The sequence below is a fragment of the Octodon degus genome, unplaced genomic scaffold (genome assembly GCF_000260255.1).
Source record: "Octodon degus isolate 3935 unplaced genomic scaffold, OctDeg1.0 scaffold00130, whole genome shotgun sequence".
Classification (NCBI taxonomy): domain Eukaryota; kingdom Metazoa; phylum Chordata; class Mammalia; order Rodentia; family Octodontidae; genus Octodon; species Octodon degus.
The window spans coordinates 7,158,048-7,175,738 of record NW_004524706.1 but is presented as its reverse complement, the minus strand read 5'-3'; the positions used below and the strand labels follow the sequence as shown (position 1 = coordinate 7,175,738).

Genomic DNA, 17,691 nt, shown 5'->3' with positions numbered 1-17,691 from the left:
TTCTTATGTTTACACATAAGTCCAAAAATCTAACCATATACAACCTTGAAGCAGGACCGTCCCACAACATTCCTTTTCCTGTCTCCTGCCTTCATTCACCACCCCCTTCTTTTTGAACAATAAAAATATGGAACGCTTCAAGAATTTGCGTGTCATCCTTGCGCAGGGGCCGCTAATGTTCTCTGTATCGTTCCAATTTTAGTATATGTGCTGCCGAAGCGAGCACTTATTTTTGTCTTTGAGACAGGATCACACTATGCAGCTCTGTTATTTATTTGAATTCACTGTTTTTTGTTTTCTTTTTAATACAGGGTCTCACTATGTAGTTCAGACTGTCCTCGAACTTCTGTCAGTCCTCCTGGCTCAGACTCTCAAGTGCTGGGATTACAGCTTTGTGTCACCTATGTTCACTCTGCTTTTTTGATGTGAACATTGATTGCAATAAGCTTCCCACTTAGGCTGCTTTCATGGTGTCCCACAGGTCTAATATGTTATACTGGTGGTGTCATTTGATTCCAGAAATTATTTAAATTCTTTTCTGTTTTTTTTTTTTTTTTTTTCTTTTTCCCCTGTGACCCACTTGGTGTTGGGGAGTATGTTACTCAATTCACCAGTGTTTATCCATTTTTCATGGTTTCTTCTGTGATTGGTTTCTAGTTTTAACGCACAGTAGTCTCATAGTAAACATGGATGAATTTAATTCTTTTATATTTACTTAAGCAGGCTTTGCGGTCTCCTATTTTGGAGAAGTTTTGTGTGCTATTGAGAAGAATTTGTACTAGGTTGTAGGATAAAATACTCTGCACAATAGTCTCATAGTAAACATATCTATTAAGTACATTTGTTGAAAGGAGTGCTTCAGCTCTGATATTTATTGCTTGTTTTATTTTGTTGACTTGTCTTTTTATGAAAGTGAGTATTGAGGTCACCCGCTGATTGTTGGTGTTTATATAATCTTTTACAACCAGCAGTATTTGTTTTTTAAAGAGACATGCACCGGGGCTGGTGAGATGGCTCAGTGGTCTAAAGCACCTACTTAGAACAAGCTTAGCTAAAGCACAGGGACTGTGGTTCAATTCCCAGCACCACATGCCAGCCAGCCCCGCCCCCTGGTGGGCTGAGCTGGCCACACACACACACACACACACACACACACATAAATAAATAAATTAAAAAAAAATTTATTAAAAAAAAAGGAGAGAGAGACATGCACCAATATCCTGTGCATATATATTTACAAATGTTATTGTTCCAGTTTTTTGGTTGGACATTTGGAATTTTGACTAAAATGTGTCATGGGAGCTTTTTTTTTTCCTTGTCGTTGAATGTTCTGTGAGTGTCACTTACCTATATATTAAACTCTTTTTCTCATGCTTAGAAAGTTTTCTTCTATGATTTCTATGAACAAATTTTTATCCTATACATGTTGTCTTCTTGTCTCTAACTCCAGTTAGCTTTAGGTTGATCTTCTTAATGTGTGGGGTTTTTTGTTGTTTGTTTGTTTTGCGCTACCAGGGATTGAACTCAGGACCCTATGCTTGTCAGGCAAGTGCTTCTTCTACTGCACTATCTCCCTGGGCCCTTGTTAATGTTATATAGAAGCTGTTGAATAAATTTTATTGTCTTATTGTTCTTAAGCTTCTCTGAGTTACTTATCATAATTTATAATTTTTTTTAATTTATTTATTTATTTGTGGGGGGGCAGCTCAGCCCACCACGGGGCGGGGCTGGCTGGCATGTGGCGCTGGGGGGTTGAACCGCGGTCCCTGTGCTTTTGCTTTGCTAAGCTTGTTCTAAGTAGGTGCTTTAGACCACTGAGCCATCTCACCAGCCCATAATTTATAATTTTTCCCTGTTTCAGAAATCTAGTCCTCACAATCATCATTTCTACACTGTATGAATTCTATTCAATTTTTTATATCTGATGTTTCTGTCTGATACTGTTTCCTAGAGTTTATATCTTCAGTAAATTTTTCATTTATGTTTCTAGCCACTTTGGTCAGCTCTTCCAGTTTTTTGTTTCATTTTGTATGACAGTTCCATGAACTTTTAGGTCACATCCTCTGTTTTTGGCAGGCTCAGCCTGCCCTGAGGATGGGGCTGGCGCTGGCATGTAGTGCCAGGGATCGAACCATGGTCCCCTGCGCCTGCCTAAGCTTGCTTAAGCAGGTGCTTTAGACCACTGAGCTGTCTCACCAGCCCCAGGTCACATCCTCTGAACTTGCCAAGTATCTTTACATATTTAATCAATTTGTAAAGCTTCACTACCTGGTCTTTGCTTTTCTCTCCATTAGTACCTTCTAGATCTACCTTTGGGAGAGTTGGGAGACTGGAGGCCCATGTCCCTGTGTGTGTGTGTGTGTGTGTGTGTGTGTGTGTGTGTGTGTGTACGTAGATATACACAACGTGGATCTGTGTATGCGTGCGTGCCTGTGTGTGTGTGCATGCTGAAGACTGAGGTCAAGTAGGGTAAGGAGAGATTATAATAGCTCACATGAAGATCTTTTCCCTTCACTGATAGGTTTGTGACTTTGTCCAGTGATACTGTTCACCCTTCTGGTTTTTGGTTTTTTTGTTGTTTGTTTGTTTGTTTTTAGGGAAGGGTCTACAGAGTGTTCAGTGTCTCACTATTGTATCGGACTCATAATGATCCACTTGTTTATAGCTTCCCAAGAGCTTGAATTACAGGCACGCGCCACCACATCCAGTCTCAATTGCCATCCAGTCTCAATTGCCATCTCAGCTGGCCCCGGAGGTGGGACTGGCTCAGCAGGCCCGGGGATCAAATCCCCGGCCCCTGCGCCTGCTTGTAGGTGCTTTGATCTGCTGAGCTATTTGGCTGGCCCTACCCTCTGGTATTTAATTTAAATGGTTTGGACTCTGTCATTGAGTTGAGAAGAGAATCACTGTTGGCCACAATGGTATCATTAGGTCTCATCACACAACATCACCTGTATAGGTTACACTTTGTGTTTATGCTTTCACCTCTTATGAGTTGCCACTCCAGCCTATCTTGTCTGTGCTTAGCAGTTAGTCTGCACTGTAGGAAAGGGGAAGGGAAGAAACAGGGTCAGTAGGAGGAGAGATCAGTAGGAAAAATAATAAGTAGAAAACATCAGATCAGGAATCAGATCCTGTTATAGGTCCTTTAAAATTGGAGTAAAGGGTTAATGTTGAGGGTTTTAAGATGTTTGTAGGGGCTGGGGTGGGATGTAGGAAGAGAAAGGTATAATTTGCTGTTAAGGAAAGCTAAGTGGTTGTCAGAACCTGTTACTTGTGACCTGAAAGGTGGAGAAGGGGCAAGAGAAGATGGAGGCTGGGTAACATCAGGAAGAACAAAAAGAAAATAGAATAGAAGGTTAATTAATATGAAAGAAGATGGGAATGTCTGAGGGTAAGTAGAATATAGACCAAAAAAAGAAAAAAATCACTTGAAAGGAAGAATTCTAAAATGGGAGAAACAAGTAAAAAATAGGAAAATAGTGTTGCTATAGATAGATGCTAGAGAGGCCAGGGACATGGCTCAGTAGAATAAGCCCTTCTCTGGCAAGTGCAAGGGTCTGAATTCAATCCCCAGTCCCCCCCACAAAAAAAATCCTCAGATAGATGCTAAAGTCCAAGGAAAGGAATAGGGAGCCGAGAAAGAGAAAATAACTAAATCACAACAAAAAGTAAAAAAAAAAAAAAAATCTGGTAGCTAGATTCAGCCTTCTAACAAGAAAACATACACACAGATTCCTTGTGACTGCTGTTGATCTCTTCTTGTTTTAGTTGCAGGCAGCCATACATGGACATGGGGGGCTGGGGGCTGGGGAGGCCTCGGCCACAGTGTGGGATGTTTTCCTTGCCTCGGGTGGGTGCTCAAATGCTTTCCTCGGTGTTGGGGGGTGGGGCAGTGGTGGGAGAGGCTGGTACAGCAGAGTCTGTCCCAGAGTCTGCATCACTAGTTGGGGCCTTCAGGCTATTGGCAACACTTCATCTGACAGCTGCTCCTCAGAGGAGAGATGGATGGGAGCAGGTGACCATGCCAACGCTGCTGCCCCTTTTCAGCCATCCGGATGTTCAGTGTAATCTACATATATTGTCTTTCCTATTAATTTTCTGTTTCACAATGTTATCCCTTCCCCCACTTGAGAATACCTTTATTTTCAGGGAATCTTCACTGAGAGTTTCCATTCCTATGCTGCCCTTTGGTCAGTCATGTTGAATCAAGTCTCGTTTATCTTTTATTATTTATTTATTTGATACAGAGTCTCACTATGTATTTCAGACTCATAGTGATCCTCCTGTCTCAGCCTTCCCAGGGCTGGGATTACAGGCATGCACCACCATGCCTGGGGTTCTGGGCCAGCATGGCATATAGTACCAGGGATTGAACCCCGGACGTTGTGCTTGCCAGGCAGATGCTTAGACTGCTGAGCTATCTCCCCAGCCTTCATTTATCTTCTGAGTGGTTCTTTTCCACTAGAATGTTAGCTCCAGGATTGAAGCCAGTATCCCTCAGGCCCAACAGGGATCTCATTACTAGGTAGGCACTTAAGTATTTGCTGAATGAATGAATCAGTGAACGAAGGACAAATGAATATAAAATGACTGAAAACATCCCTTTTCAACCCCTGTCACTACTGATTGACAGACAAGGTGGCCACACCCCCTGGCCTGTGACCCCATTGAGGCTGCCGTCCTCCTTCCCGAGCCCTGGCGTCCAGCCCTTTGGGAGAATGGGCAGGGGCTGTCTCTGCCTGGTTCCAGGCAGGAGGGTTTCCCTGACTTCTTCAGTCCCCCACCCCATTCCCCTGACTCGGCCTCTTCTGTTCCTCCCACAAAGGCCCAGGGTGGCAAGGACAGAAAGCCAAAGCAGAAGGTGATCATTGCCGACTGTGGGGAGTACATGTGAGGTGGCACCACTGGCTCCCTGTGCTTCCTGCGTGTCCTGTGGGAAGCAGGCAATGCTATGTCTGAGCTCCTCCTCAGGGCCAGCTCAGAGCAGCTCCTCTGGAGCACGCTCTGGACTTGATCTGAGCTCCTGCCAGGTGCACTGTGTGCCTGTGGCCAGTGCGGTGCCACCCTCCCCACCATGGATAGCCAAGTGTGTCCACTTGCTTTCCCAGGTGTGGCTGCCAAGTCTGCCCTGGCCCACCAGAGACTCCTGGACTCTTTATGAGAGTCCATCCTGGCTCTTGTCTTGCTGCCTCCAGTCAAGCCCCAGATGTGTATGGAGTGGGCAGGAGTCAGCATCTTCCCCTTGGCTATCCTGGGACTTGTGCACCCTGGGAAGACAGGCCTAGCACAGGGCATAGAAGAGACAACCATGTAGACTGCCCATCTTCTCTCCTGCTGGGTTGGCTCGGCTCCCTTCTGCTGTTACGCAGCCAGCCATGCCTGGTAGCTACCTGTAATAGGTCGCACTGACTGGGGCCCTCATTCACCCACTGAGCCATAGTCAGAACCAGACTCCTGCAGAATGTCAGAACCCGTTCTTTGCCAGGCTCGCCAGGCTTTGTAGAAGAATTAAGCCAGAGCCTCCAGTCGCCATCCTGCCTGGACTTGTAGTCTGGTGCCTTGTCTCAGCCTGTGGCAGGTTGGTCCCCTACACCAGTGGTGATCCAACCTGGCCACCTTGCCATATCCCTTACTGGGTCACCAGAAACTCCCCAGGCAGGGGCTGCAGCCTGCCTCCAGGCCCAACCCAGGAGCTGCTTCTCATTTTGAGTTGAGATCAGTTGAGAGCAGAATGAATGTGGGGGAGGGGAGAAGACTGCTGCCCCCCAGTCCCAATGACCCCAGGCCAGCCCTGCCTTTGGGGCACCCCTAGAGCCTGACTCTCCCTGCCTGTGAGGCTTCTGCCCTTGGTGGGCCTGCGGACTCCCTTAGCTGGGACCAATTATGGCTCAAGACAAGCAGCAGTGAAGCCAGGATAATGCAGCTTCTCCAGGCTATTGAGATGTCCATGGAGAAGATGGTGATATGCAGTCAGTCCTCTGCATGGCTGATTCCAGGATGATACATGGGGACATGGAGCCAGTTGGCTTAAGGCCTAGGATCAAGGACTCTTCACACAGTCCTGTTGAACAAGGGCTGAAATTAGGGTGGGCCATGTCACTGAGACTTGGCTAGGGAGGCAGTGGAGCCAACGGTGGCTTCCCCAGAAGTTGCCCACTGGGTCCATCAGCAGGTTTATACTCTGAAGTCACCTGGTCCTTGAAGGTGAGATGTCTGTCCCTACCCTGTCACCCAGCTTCCTCAGCACTGTCCTCGCCCATGTGCTAGCACCACCTCGTGGCAGTGTCACCTGACCCAGGCTGCCTGCTATCCACTGCAGAACCTGTTACCTGAGGGGAAGCAGGGCAGGATTGAAGGCATGGACTGCTACTAAAATCTGGGCTGTTAAAGACTTTAGTAACAGAAAAATTTAAAATACATCATTTTGTAAATCAGATCCCAAACAATCCTACAGTATGATCCTGTGTAAGATACCTAGGTATTGTGTACAGACGTGTGTGCCGAGAACAGAGGCTGGGAGGGTCAGCACTGGTGACACATGAGTGAGGTTTCTGGGGTGTAATAGTATTTTTCCCCAGAAAACATTCCTAGTACACATATAATGTTTCCTTGTAAGGAAAAAAAAATTTCTTTAAGTGGGTGGGAAGGGGAGAGGCTCAAATACCTGCTCATGACTTTCCTGAAAGAAACCTTTGACAGGAAACCCTCCTCCGCTTCCTCTGCAGACAGTGCACGCTGTTGTCAGTAGCAGGGCAGGACCACATCTGCTGCTTGCTGAGCAGAGAGCCCAGTGCCGCAGCATGGACTGCCTCTATCCCCACGCAGGCAGGGGTGCAGGGCTGCACCTCATCCCCAGGGAGTAGGGTTTGAGAAGCACAGCAGGCACGAGGTAAGTAGGCACACACAGCCCAGAAGGGCCAAGGAGAGAGTGTTTACTCCATACACTTCTGTAGGCAGGCATGGTAACCACTAAGTACTCTGTGGGGCGTCTGACCTGCAGGAAGCCACCTGGGGGGCAGGGCAAGTGCCAGTACCATTTCTCTGAGGCAAGGACACTCAGGGCGGAGGCTGGGTGGGACTGTCTTATCCATAGCTGCCTTTCCTGCCAAATCATAGGGAAAGTCTAAAGGGTGTGCTCCATATAAAGACAAAAGGTAGGACTTTGCAGGCTTGGCTGTTACCGTGCTGCTAGGGCACAGATGTCCAAGGGGTCTGCTGCACACTTATGGGTCCCAGGTTGAGCCCTGCCTCCTCATAGTGTTTGTTTACTGCTCTTGGGGTGATGGGGTAACCACCCTTGTTATGTGTAGTCATGAATTAACCCCAGCAGCCAGAACAACCAAAAAACCACACAGCCTTGGTAACAACACTGACCCCTCACAGGTCATGTCCAGGACCACCTCCCTTCTCTGAGACTTTGTCTACTGGATGTTATTTGGTGGCAGCCTGCATAGCTAGTGCTCAAACTGTCATCAGGAGGGCCATGGCCATGGCACCTGGGGCATGCTACAGGAAAAAGCCACGTTCCAGTCCTTATATGCCTGCATTGCACACCTCCCACTAGACAGGATGGAGCTGAAAGCATTCATTTCCTGTACTTTCCTCGTGCCCCCAGAGCATACCAGGTTATTTGCTGGGCACTGAAAAGACCAAATACTGGTGCATATCTCATGGATCCCAAATCTCTTGTTTGACAATGGGAGGAGGAAACCATTGGACAAGTTCCCGAGTCCATGCTGGTGTTGGGCTATGGGACAGGAGAGGGTCTAGATGACAGAAAGGCCTTTGGAGTGAAAAACAGTTTGGAGTGGAATGTCCCCCAAGGAGCCATGCATTACAAGCCACATTCCCCAGCTTGGCACTATTAGGAAGTGGTAGGAACTATGAGGTGAGGCCTAGCATGAGGTCTTCTGGTCACTAAGATCCCTGTCCCTTCTCTAGCTTCCCAGCCACCAGGGGTTAACAGCTTTGCTCAGCCTTGTCCTCCCCAGCCTCTCCACTGCCCCCCAAGAGTGGGGCCAACCAACCATGGGCTAAAACCTCAAAGTCCCAAGACACACTTTTCATCCTTTATTATTGAGATTATTGATTTATTATTGAGATTATCTCCAGGTTTGATTTGGTTGATTTTGTATGTGGGAGTGAGTGGGGGTCAGGGCCTTAGGCATGCTACCTTATTATCTCAGGAATTTTGTTATAGTCACAAAAATCCCACTGTCACAGTCCTGTAGCCTCATGTCAGAGATGGGAGACTGATGTTTGGAGAAGGGAACTTGTTCAAACACTTAAGTCAGTCTCTTGACACTCAAGTTTGTGTCTTCTCTAATCCCTAACAACCTGTGAAGCCTTAGGCTCCTGGAGAATACCTTCCAGACCATCTGAGCCCCCCTTTGCAGATGGGGAAGGTGCCTTCCCCAGCACTGCACAGGGGGGCCTCCCCTGGGCCCGATGGGGGTGCTGCCATCCCTGTAGCCTGGCCCCAGCCTCTCCCCTGCCTCCACACTTCACCTCCCCCAAACCTGTCCCTGAGAACAGTGTGAACCCGAGATAAGTATCCCAGGGCTCATGGGTGGGTCCGCTGAGGCTGGGTGTGGACAGGGGCAGGCCCAGGACCTGCTCCAAATGACGGCTCACACAGCTGGGCTCCATCTGTTTCTCAGGTAAATTAGAGGCTGAGCCAGTCTGAAATCAAACACTCCAACTCCCAGCAGCTGCTCCAAGGAGAACAGCGGTTTCTGGGAACAGAGAGGCTGAGACAAAGGTCCTCACCTAACTCAGTCATTACTAGGTCACTCTCCTGGGACAGGGGCCCTTTTCTCTGACTCACAAGTGCAAGAAACAGGACAGAGCTGCTGGACACCCAGGGTGACACAGGCTTCGGAGACTGGCCTGTCCTTGATGTCAGATGTAAGCGAACATTATGCACCTGTGGCCTACATTAGGCGGGGGTTGCCTGGTCATAGTGCCCTGGGTGGAGATCACTTCTGCCTTGGTGGTGGCCTTTTGCAGTCTGTGATGAGGGGGTGGATACCTTGACCAGATGCAAAGGAGCCCCAGGTAAATGATGTTGGCCATAGACAAAGGAGACGGTGGTACCTGCCGTATGCCAGCCTGGACCACCAGGGTGGTCACTGTCCTTGCTTCAGCCTAGAGATAACTGACTCATTTGAGTGGGTCAGTGCAGTGGAGACGCCAAAGTTCTTTCCCTCTCTGTGAGTCACTCTTCTCTCCAGGGGCCAGGGAATATACATGCTGCTGAGGGCCACCAGCTTTTCCTAAGAAGCTAACCGTGCAAATGGGCCAGTTTAGAAAATCTTAAGAACTCACAGTAATGAGGCCATATGCAGGCCCAGCCTTGCCCCAGAAGTGTCCAGGAGGTGCATCTGGGGAGGGGCAGAGCCCTTCCAGCCATGCTGGCACCCAGTGGAGAATAGCATGGGGCCCCATCAGCCAGCTTGGGCTCTAGCAGCTCTCAGACCTGCCAACATTAGCGACAGTCTGGGCCTGGGAAGACCTGTGACAGGACTAGGGTGGGAACTGAAGACAGTGCAGTCAGCACAGCTGCCACCTGCGGTGTGCATTTGCCCTGGGTTGTCAGGACAGTCAGCTACAACCCGGTTGGGAGGGGAAGAGGGGCCTAACGGCCAGAAGCCTGGCAGGAAATGAACAGGAGATGAGGGCCACACTATTGTCTGAGCTGTGGCAGCATCTCAGGGTACAGGGTGTCCTGCCTCTGCAGAGGGCCTGATGGGGAGGGACAGAGGACAGGTGGGCGGGGTCTTAGTGGCAGCCGCAGGCCCTGACTACTATGTTGCAGTACTTCTGCAGGATGACGTTGCTGCTGCTGTAGTAGAGCACAGAGGTGACACTCAGCTTGGGTACACTGCACACCTTGGGGACTCTGGCTTCATCAGGTGCACCTGGCTAGGGAGAGCACACAAGCAGGGATGTGAGACTGGAGGCCTCCAGGGACCCAGTACTCAGGAGGCTGAAGCAGAAGGACTGCTTTGAGTTTAGCCTGGGCTGCTTAGGAAGTTCAAGGCCAGCCTGTACTACATAGTGAAACCCTGTCTCAACAAAACAAAACATCCATGGTAGTGGTAAGGGGGGATGCACATGCCAGGCCAGGGGTTCAGACCTCGCCTGGGAATGACAGGACAGTTTCCCAGCTGAGAAGTATGTGGGCAGTGGGTGAGGTAGGAAGACCCCACTGGCTGTGGCATGGACAGCGGCACTGAGGGTGGGCCCAGAGGGACCCGCTTTTCCTCTTGGCCCTCAGGATCTCAAGGCTCCCTGCCCTTCCCATGCTGCAGCCTCCCCCAGCCATGCCATTCCCATGCTCCTTTTCCTGTCCAGGCCCTTGGGCTGCTGCTCTCCTTGAGGTCTTGTCTATCCTCAGGACACAAAGGCTGAGCTGAGCTGCATCTTTGAAAGCTCCTGGGTTTCACTTTGAACTCTGCCTGCACAGGTCCACCTGCCCACCAACCCCACCATATGCAGTGTGGCCTGCACGACAGGGTCCATGCAGGCAGCTCTTCTCTGTGGCTGCTGTCACCTCTTTCCCAGGGGACCAGCCCCTTTCCTAAGGGTCCCCACCAGCAAGGTTGGCTGTAGTACTGACCAGGGACTGCAGGATGGCGTGGTTGGTGGCATTCATGCAGGAGACCAGCAGGAAGGCGCATTCTCACAGTAGTAGGCTAAGTAGCCTTGGGGGGCGATGACCAAGTCCTGGGGGAATGGGAGAAGGTGAGTCTCATCTGCATGCCCAGAGTCCCCAGTCCAGCACCTGGCAGGATGACTCAGGGCAGCCCTGCCCCTGCCCTGAGCCTCAAGGCCCCAAACCCACTCTCATCCCCTGCTGGGAAGTGTCCACTCAAGAGGCCTCAGGGTCAGGCCATGCTCTGTCCCCACCGCACCCATCTGCCTCTGCTTTCTCTCCACAGCCGGCCCTGCCTGCCCAGCATCCTGGAGCTGCAGTCCCAGCAAACTTGGAAGCTCGCCCACCCAGCTCACTTTCCCTTTGGCAGAGCTGGGATTTTAGCCCAGGGCTCAGTAATTCCCATTTTTGTGGCTTTGTGTATATAAAAAGCTACATTTACACCATGAAAGTGACACTGCCTCACTGCAGAAAACTTGGAGGCCCCAGGGGGAGAAAACTCTCTCTTCTTCCTCCTCCCCACTTCTCCCTGCCCCTCCCCCTCATCTTCTTCCTCCTCCTCCCTGTCCTCTCCTCCTCTTCCTGCCCCTCCTCCTCTTCCTCCTCTCACTAAGAGCTGCAACTGGGACCTCAGTATGCAGGGAGCCCACTCACCAGCCAGTCCAGGTCCCGGAAGCTCACACAGAGCTTGTGCTGGTGGTAAACCTGTCAGTGGTGGGAGCTGTGGATGTCATCTGCAGAGACAGATGGCACAGGTCTTTTTTGTGCTCTGTGCTGTTCCCACAGAGGAGATCCCGGGTTGCAGGCTGCCCTCACAGGCACATTTGTCAGAGAAGTAACAACAGGAAATGAAAGCCTTGGTTCTCATAAATTGCAGTCCTGGATTCCCGGTCCTCCCATGTCCTGGCTCAGCAGCCTCCAGTGGTTCCTGATCCCTGCACAGCAGTATTGTGCCTGGCTGGGACTGCCTCATCTTTCAGCCCATGGGGTCTGGCACCTCCAGCAGGCAGCACCCTTGGCCAACCAATGTCCCCTCCTGCTTTGCTCTAGAGACACCAGGGTCTGTGACCACCTTTCCTGCCATCCTGGCCCCAAAGGGCCAAGGGGCTCTTGGTGAGGCCGCTAAGGGCCCAGCCCTCACCAAAGATCCCTGAGAGTTTGTTGGGGTGCGGCAGCTCATTGGTTTGCTTCAGCTGTCTCCTCTTCAGGGGTCACACTGTGAAAGGGGCCACAGAGAATGCTTCCGCTGGCCCTGAAGAAGGTGACCTGATAAGCTGTCTGGAGCATGGTGCCCGTCTCCCCAGCAGACCAGCCAGGCCAGGGGCAATGCTGTGTCCTGAGAGGACAGAGGGTCACTCATGGACAAGGCTGGGGACCTGTGGGCCTTCTGAGCCTCAGTTTCCTTGTCAGAAGCCAGTAGCACTAGCTCCAGCCCCAGCTCTCTGGTGGGGAGGTCTGGGAAGGGGTGCTGGGTGTGTGTCACAGGCAGAGACAGGTGTGACCCAGAGGTGTGAAATCAGGGCTGGTTTCGGTTACCCCAGTAATTCCCAATTTAGTCCCTATAGCAGCCCATTGTTTCCTACTTTACAGAAGACCCATCAGCGTACTCACTGATGACCAGAGTGCACAGCTGGTGACATTCAGAACCAGAGCTCCCTCCTTGGGACCCAAGGCCTGTGGCCTGCCCTCTGTTGCCCTTTCTGGGGAGGTGATTGTGGGATTGACGGCAGTATCAACCCAAGACACTGAGCATTCATCACCAACTCTGCCCAGCACGGCCCAGGGCAGGGTGGTCACTGCCTCCCCTTGCAGACAGGAGGCACTGGTGCCAGCAGAGCAGACATTGGGACAAAGTCCCAGATTCCAGCTTGGCCCACGTTAGCCTCTTTGGGAAACCCCAGTTCATATGCACTAGGCCAAGGTGATGGTGGAAGGGAGAAAAGGAAAGCTGCAGAGATAGGGCCCGGGTCCTGCCTAGGAAGAACAGAACCCGAAACACTGAGATCTTAACCCCCTTTCCTCTTTTGGCTGCCTCCTGCCTGCTCTGGACCTCAGCCTTCTCCCACTGATGCTTGTCCCAATGCCCAGGGCAGATCAGATGCCCCCTGAGGCCCCAGCGGTGCAGCTCACTGTGCCAGGTGACATCCCATCCACCTCAACTGGCCCCTCCTTGGGGTGGCCTGCCGGGGGTGCCATTATGAACACAGTCCACCCTGAAGAGGGACACTCGCAGCCCAGCCCTGTCCTCTTGGGCTGGTTTGTCTCGCACATGGCCTCTGATGTTTTTTACTGTTAAAAGCACTAAATGAGTACAGTAAAAGAACTTTTGAGCAAAAATATGGCCCCTACTCTTTCTGCAACTCCCATGTACTTGTTTTAATTTTCCTGGGCTATTTTCATGTGCTGATTTACATTCTACACAGTTGCCAGTATATAGTAGTCTGTTCTTTCAACTTTCTAACATAAACCTTTATACAGGTTTTTTTTTTCTTTTTTTTTTTTTTTTTTTTTTTTTTTTGTATTTTAGGGAAGGGTCTACAGAGTGTTCAGGGTCTCACTACTAGATCCTAATTGTAGTGATCTACCTGTTTACACCCTCCCAAGAGCTGGGATTACAGACGTGCACCACCACGCCCAGTTTGAATTGCCATCTCACTGCACTGCAGGCCAGGGAATCGAACCCTCGGTCCCTGTGCCTGCTTGCAGGCGCCTTAATCCGCTGAACTATTTGACCAGCCCATTTGTGCAGTTGTTGAAATACATTGCCACAATAAAAAATTTAAACACATAAAGTGCCTTTGAGCAGATCTGACTTCCTTTCCATAGGTGGGAGCTTCTCCTTAAATTTGTGTTGGCTTTCTTCATGAAGAGGAAAACACATACCCTCTTTGTGTTAAAGCTGTGTGGAATTTTTTAGTAAGTTATACATTGCTGCTCATTTTTATATTTTTCAGCAACATTTGCTGACAAGCCTACTTGCACCTCCCACTGTGAGCACCAGCACACAGATGCCCCCAGCACCCGGTGTGCATGCATGAAAACACACACATATGTACATTTGTAGGCACCATGTAGACGCAGGTCCATCTTCCCCAGCTGCGGCCTGCCAGCATGTCCACTCCACAGCAATGGTCGGGATGCTGCCAGCTCCCTCACAGTGCACTGGAAGGTCACCCTGCAGCAGCTGGGCCTCAGATCAGGAGTCCACGGGCTACTCAATGGAACCAACCATCAGCCAAGGCTAATCTTTGACCTATGATGTCACCTGTCACTAACACAGATGCTGGGCCCTGAGGCTGCCTCAAGGTGTGGGGAAAGCTGCAGGGACAGGGGCTGAGAGCTCTTGGGTTGGCACTTGGAGGAAGCCCAGAGAAGCCATGCAGGGACTGTGGGACCTGGCAGCTGAGGCCATGGAGAAGCTGTGGTGCTCTAAGTACACAGAGCTACAGCTGCAGAGGAAAAGGTGAAGGTCACCTTGGGAAGGGGATGACATGGCTGAGAGATGGTGGCCATGGTCACAATGCTGGGCATTGGTGAAAACCCCACAGCCTGCTGCCACAGGTGGCCTAGCCTCAGGGCAGCCTCCAGTCCTATGTGGGCTCCCTCTGACCGCCCTGAAACCCTGCCTACTGTAGGCGACACGTGCTCAGTATTTTGGGCCAGCTCTGGCTTTGCTTTGCTCTGCTGCAGCTGTTTTTAGGGTCCTGTGGGGTCTACTGAGGGTGCTGGGTGCCTTCTGTACATCAGATGTGCATGGCTGATGCCTTGGGATACGGCTCATCCTAGGTTCCCATTTTATAGAAGCGGGAACTAAGGCCCAGAGAGAGGAGAGCAAGCAGCTGCAGAGCCCCGCTATTCCGAGTTTCCCCAGTAGGTGGCAGTGGCCTATCAGGTAGGGGCAGGAGAGCGGGGGACTGGCACTGTCTTCTCCCAGAGCCTGGGTAAGCAGCCCCTTGCTGATCCAGAGTTGCCCTTCCCCACAGCTCAGCACTTTGCCTATCCCATCCTTGGGCAAGGTCCTGGCTTCTGCTGGCTGCAGGGAAGGTGGAGCAGGCCAGTGCTGGTGGTGGTGGGATGTTCAGCTATTGGCAGCCACCATCCCAGAAAGACAGGTGGAAGCTGGGGACCTTGCCTAGTGTAGACCCACTCGCCAACAGCACCAGGCCACATTTTGCCTCCACCTTCTATAAGGCCTGCCCTAGTGCCAATGCCACCCCTCAGCCTGCAGGAGGAAGTTACCTAGAGCTTCACTGCAGAGCAATCTGGATGCCATGTTGAAATTGAGGGAATCCAGACATGATCATTCCCTGGTGCTTTAGGTCACCTGGAAGTAGGGACCCATACATGTCCTCTTCTGGTGGCCCTCCCATCTGTCTGCTCCAGGGCCTCCACCTTGTCCCACTGTATTGGTGATTTCTCCTGATGCCCAGGGCAGATCAGGCACCCCCAGAAGCCCCAGAGGTGAAGCTTGCTGCACCAGGTGAGAACCCATCCACCTCTGACTGGCTGTGGCACCTTCCTTGGTGTCCCCTCCATATCTCATGAATCACAGATCTGGCCTTTCATTGGACTGAGAATCCCTTGTGAGAAGCCAGAGTGCCCTGCTCTGAGCAGGTATCCCAGGCTTTAAGGTGACCAAAGGTAGGCTGGACACCAGGCTCCACTCTCACAGGTCATCCCCAAGCCCATGCCCCCATATGGGTTCTACTTGTGCACACCAGTGTGTGAGACAGTAGAGTGAGGATGTGTGCCCCACTGCCCTGCTGGTTTAGGGGAGAGGACATCACACAGGCCAGTTTGGGCTGCAGAACGGTCTAGTGTGGGTGCTGTGTGATGCTACAGTTTAGGCAGAGATGACACAACGCTGCCATCAGTTAGGTTCCTAGATCTCCTTGTAAGCTGAGCCACAGCCTTGGGCGACACCAGGGGATTGTGGAGAGGCCTCTCCAGGTGGGTCCGAGCACTACTGTCCTCCCTTCACCCCTCCCATTCCCAGGTCCTGTCCCATGGAGATGGCTCTGCCTTCCTCGACAGACATCTGCATAGCTACCTAGAGAGGGCCATGGGAGCAGGAGGGCAGGGTGGGGGGATGCAGAGCCAAGGACAAAACGGAACACCCAGGAGAAGAGCAGGGGCTGCCAGGAAAAGCTTCCCTGAGGCAGCCCTTCTGCTGCGCAGTGGCACTCAGCTTGGCAAGCAGCAGTAAAATGGCACTTCAGGGAACTCTGCATGGGCTGTTTTCTCCCACATCTGTCCCCTCTACAGCTCAGGATTTCCTTGTGAGGGGAAAAGTGGACCAGCGCCCACCAGGGCACCCTCTCGCCCAGCAATTCACTGTAAACATCACAGGTGGAGCAGGCGCCAGCGGCCTCAGAGACAGATGCAGGGGCTTTGGGTGTCTCCTTCGGTTTTTAATCCAATTCCTCTGGCTCTGGTAGGACAGGGTATCTTGCAGTAGAAAACCTGAGAGGACAACAGCCCCTGGCTGCTCCACCCTCACTGCGCCACCTGCTGCATGGGCCTGAGGTTCGGGGACACAGCAAAAGGACAGCCTGTGCTAGTCTGGACCTCGTCCACGGTGGAGCCCTCCCACAGCTCCACCAGCGTCAGCCCTCTGTTCGGGTGCACATCAAACACGCCCTTCTCAGTGATGATGCGGTCCACGCAGCGCTTCCCAGTCAGCGGCATGGTGCACTCGTCCAGGATTTTGGGGGTCTTTGTCTTCGTGCAGTGCTCCATAGTGACCACCACTCTGGTTTTGGCGCTGGACACCAGATCCATGGCTCCGCCCATCCCCTTCACCTTCTTGCCAGGTACCATCCAGTTGGCCAGGTCTCCATATTTGGAAACCTGCATGGCCCCCAGCATGGTCAGTTGGATGTGTCCTCCGCGAATCATGGCGAAGGAGTCGTCGCTGGCGAAGAAAGAGCCCCCAGGCAGCACGGTTACCGTCTGCTTGCCTGCATTGATGATGTCTGCATCCACCTCCTCTTTCAACGGAAACGGGCCCAGGCCCAGGATCCCGTTCTCACTGTGCAGATGCACGGTCATGTTGGGGCTGATATAGTTGCTGGCCAGGAGAGGGATGCCTATGCCCAGGTTGGCATACATGCCATCCTCAAACTCCAGAGCCGCTCGCTTGATGATCCGGGTCCTGATGTCACCTGTTGTGGTGGCTGGCTCGCCTTGCCCAGCCCGCGTGGTTAAACGTTCAATTCTTTTCTCGAACTTGGCCCCCTTTATCACGCGCTTGACGTAAATGTTGGGCACGTGGATGTCTTCCGGGGCGAACGTGCCCACATCCACGATCTCTTCCACCTCCACCACGGACACGTCGGCCGCCTTGCACATGGGCGCGTTAAAGTTCCTGGCGCTCCCGCGGAAGACCACGTTGCCCGCGCGGTCAGCCCGCCAGCCCTTGACCAGGGCGAAGTCGGCGCGGAGGGCGTGCTCCAGCAGGTAGTGCTTCCCGCCGAACTCGCGCACCTCCCGGGGCTGGCTGAGCACTGCCAAGTGGCCATCGGGGTAGTAGGCGATGGGCGCGCCCCCCTCCTGCACCAGCGTGCCGTAGCCCGTGGGCGTGTAGAAGGCGGGCACGCCGGCGCCGCCCGCGCGGATGCGCTCGGCCAGGGTGCCCTGCGGCGTCATCTCCAGCTCCAGCTCGCCAGCCAGGTACTGCCGCTCGCACACCGCGCTCTCGCCCAGGTAGGAGCAGACCACGCGGCGCACCTGCTTGGCGGTAAGCAGGACGCCGAGGCCGAAGTCGTCCACGCCCGCGTTGGTGCTGATTACCGTCAGGTTCTTCGCGCCCACGTCCCGCAGCGCGGCGATCAGGTTCTCGGGAATCCCGCAGAGCCCGAAGCCGCCGATCATGACGGTCGCCCCGTCCGAGACGCCCTGCAGCGCCTCCCCCGGGTCGGTGCAGAACTGGACGCGCGCGGGGGAACCGGTGGCGAAGCGGCGCGCGCAGCCCAGGGGGCGCGCAGGCCCGACGCACCGGGCGCAGACCCGGCCGCCCAGGGCAGCTGCCA

At 52.5% G+C, this 17,691-nt stretch overlaps 2 protein-coding genes and 1 non-coding gene across 3 annotated transcripts in view; all 3 read right to left on the bottom strand.

The window, feature by feature from the left end:
* Nucleotides 1-121: 121 nt before the first annotated feature.
* On the bottom strand, nt 122-226 carry LOC111812575. Its single transcript, XR_002818050.1, has one exon. It is a non-coding gene; the product is annotated as a U6 spliceosomal RNA (small nuclear RNA).
* Nucleotides 227-9,783: 9,557 nt separating this feature from the next.
* The window catches only part of LOC101581341 (bone morphogenetic protein 8A), a 27,535-nt gene continuing 19,627 nt past the window's right edge, over nt 9,784-17,691 (bottom strand). Inside the window, 6 exon segments of the mRNA XM_012516875.1 lie at nt 9,784-9,905; nt 9,908-9,923; nt 10,625-10,689; nt 10,692-10,731; nt 11,315-11,394; nt 11,802-11,996. Of these exon segments, the coding sequence (XP_012372329.1) occupies nt 9,784-9,905; nt 9,908-9,923; nt 10,625-10,689; nt 10,692-10,731; nt 11,315-11,394; nt 11,802-11,996 (518 nt within the window).
* Nucleotides 16,151-17,689, bottom strand: LOC105743514 (succinyl-CoA:3-ketoacid coenzyme A transferase 2A, mitochondrial-like; the record flags this gene model as incomplete). Its single annotated transcript, XM_012516858.2, has 1 exon — nt 16,151-17,689. A coding segment is annotated over one exon (1,533 nt), but the record flags the coding sequence as incomplete, so codon positions are not given.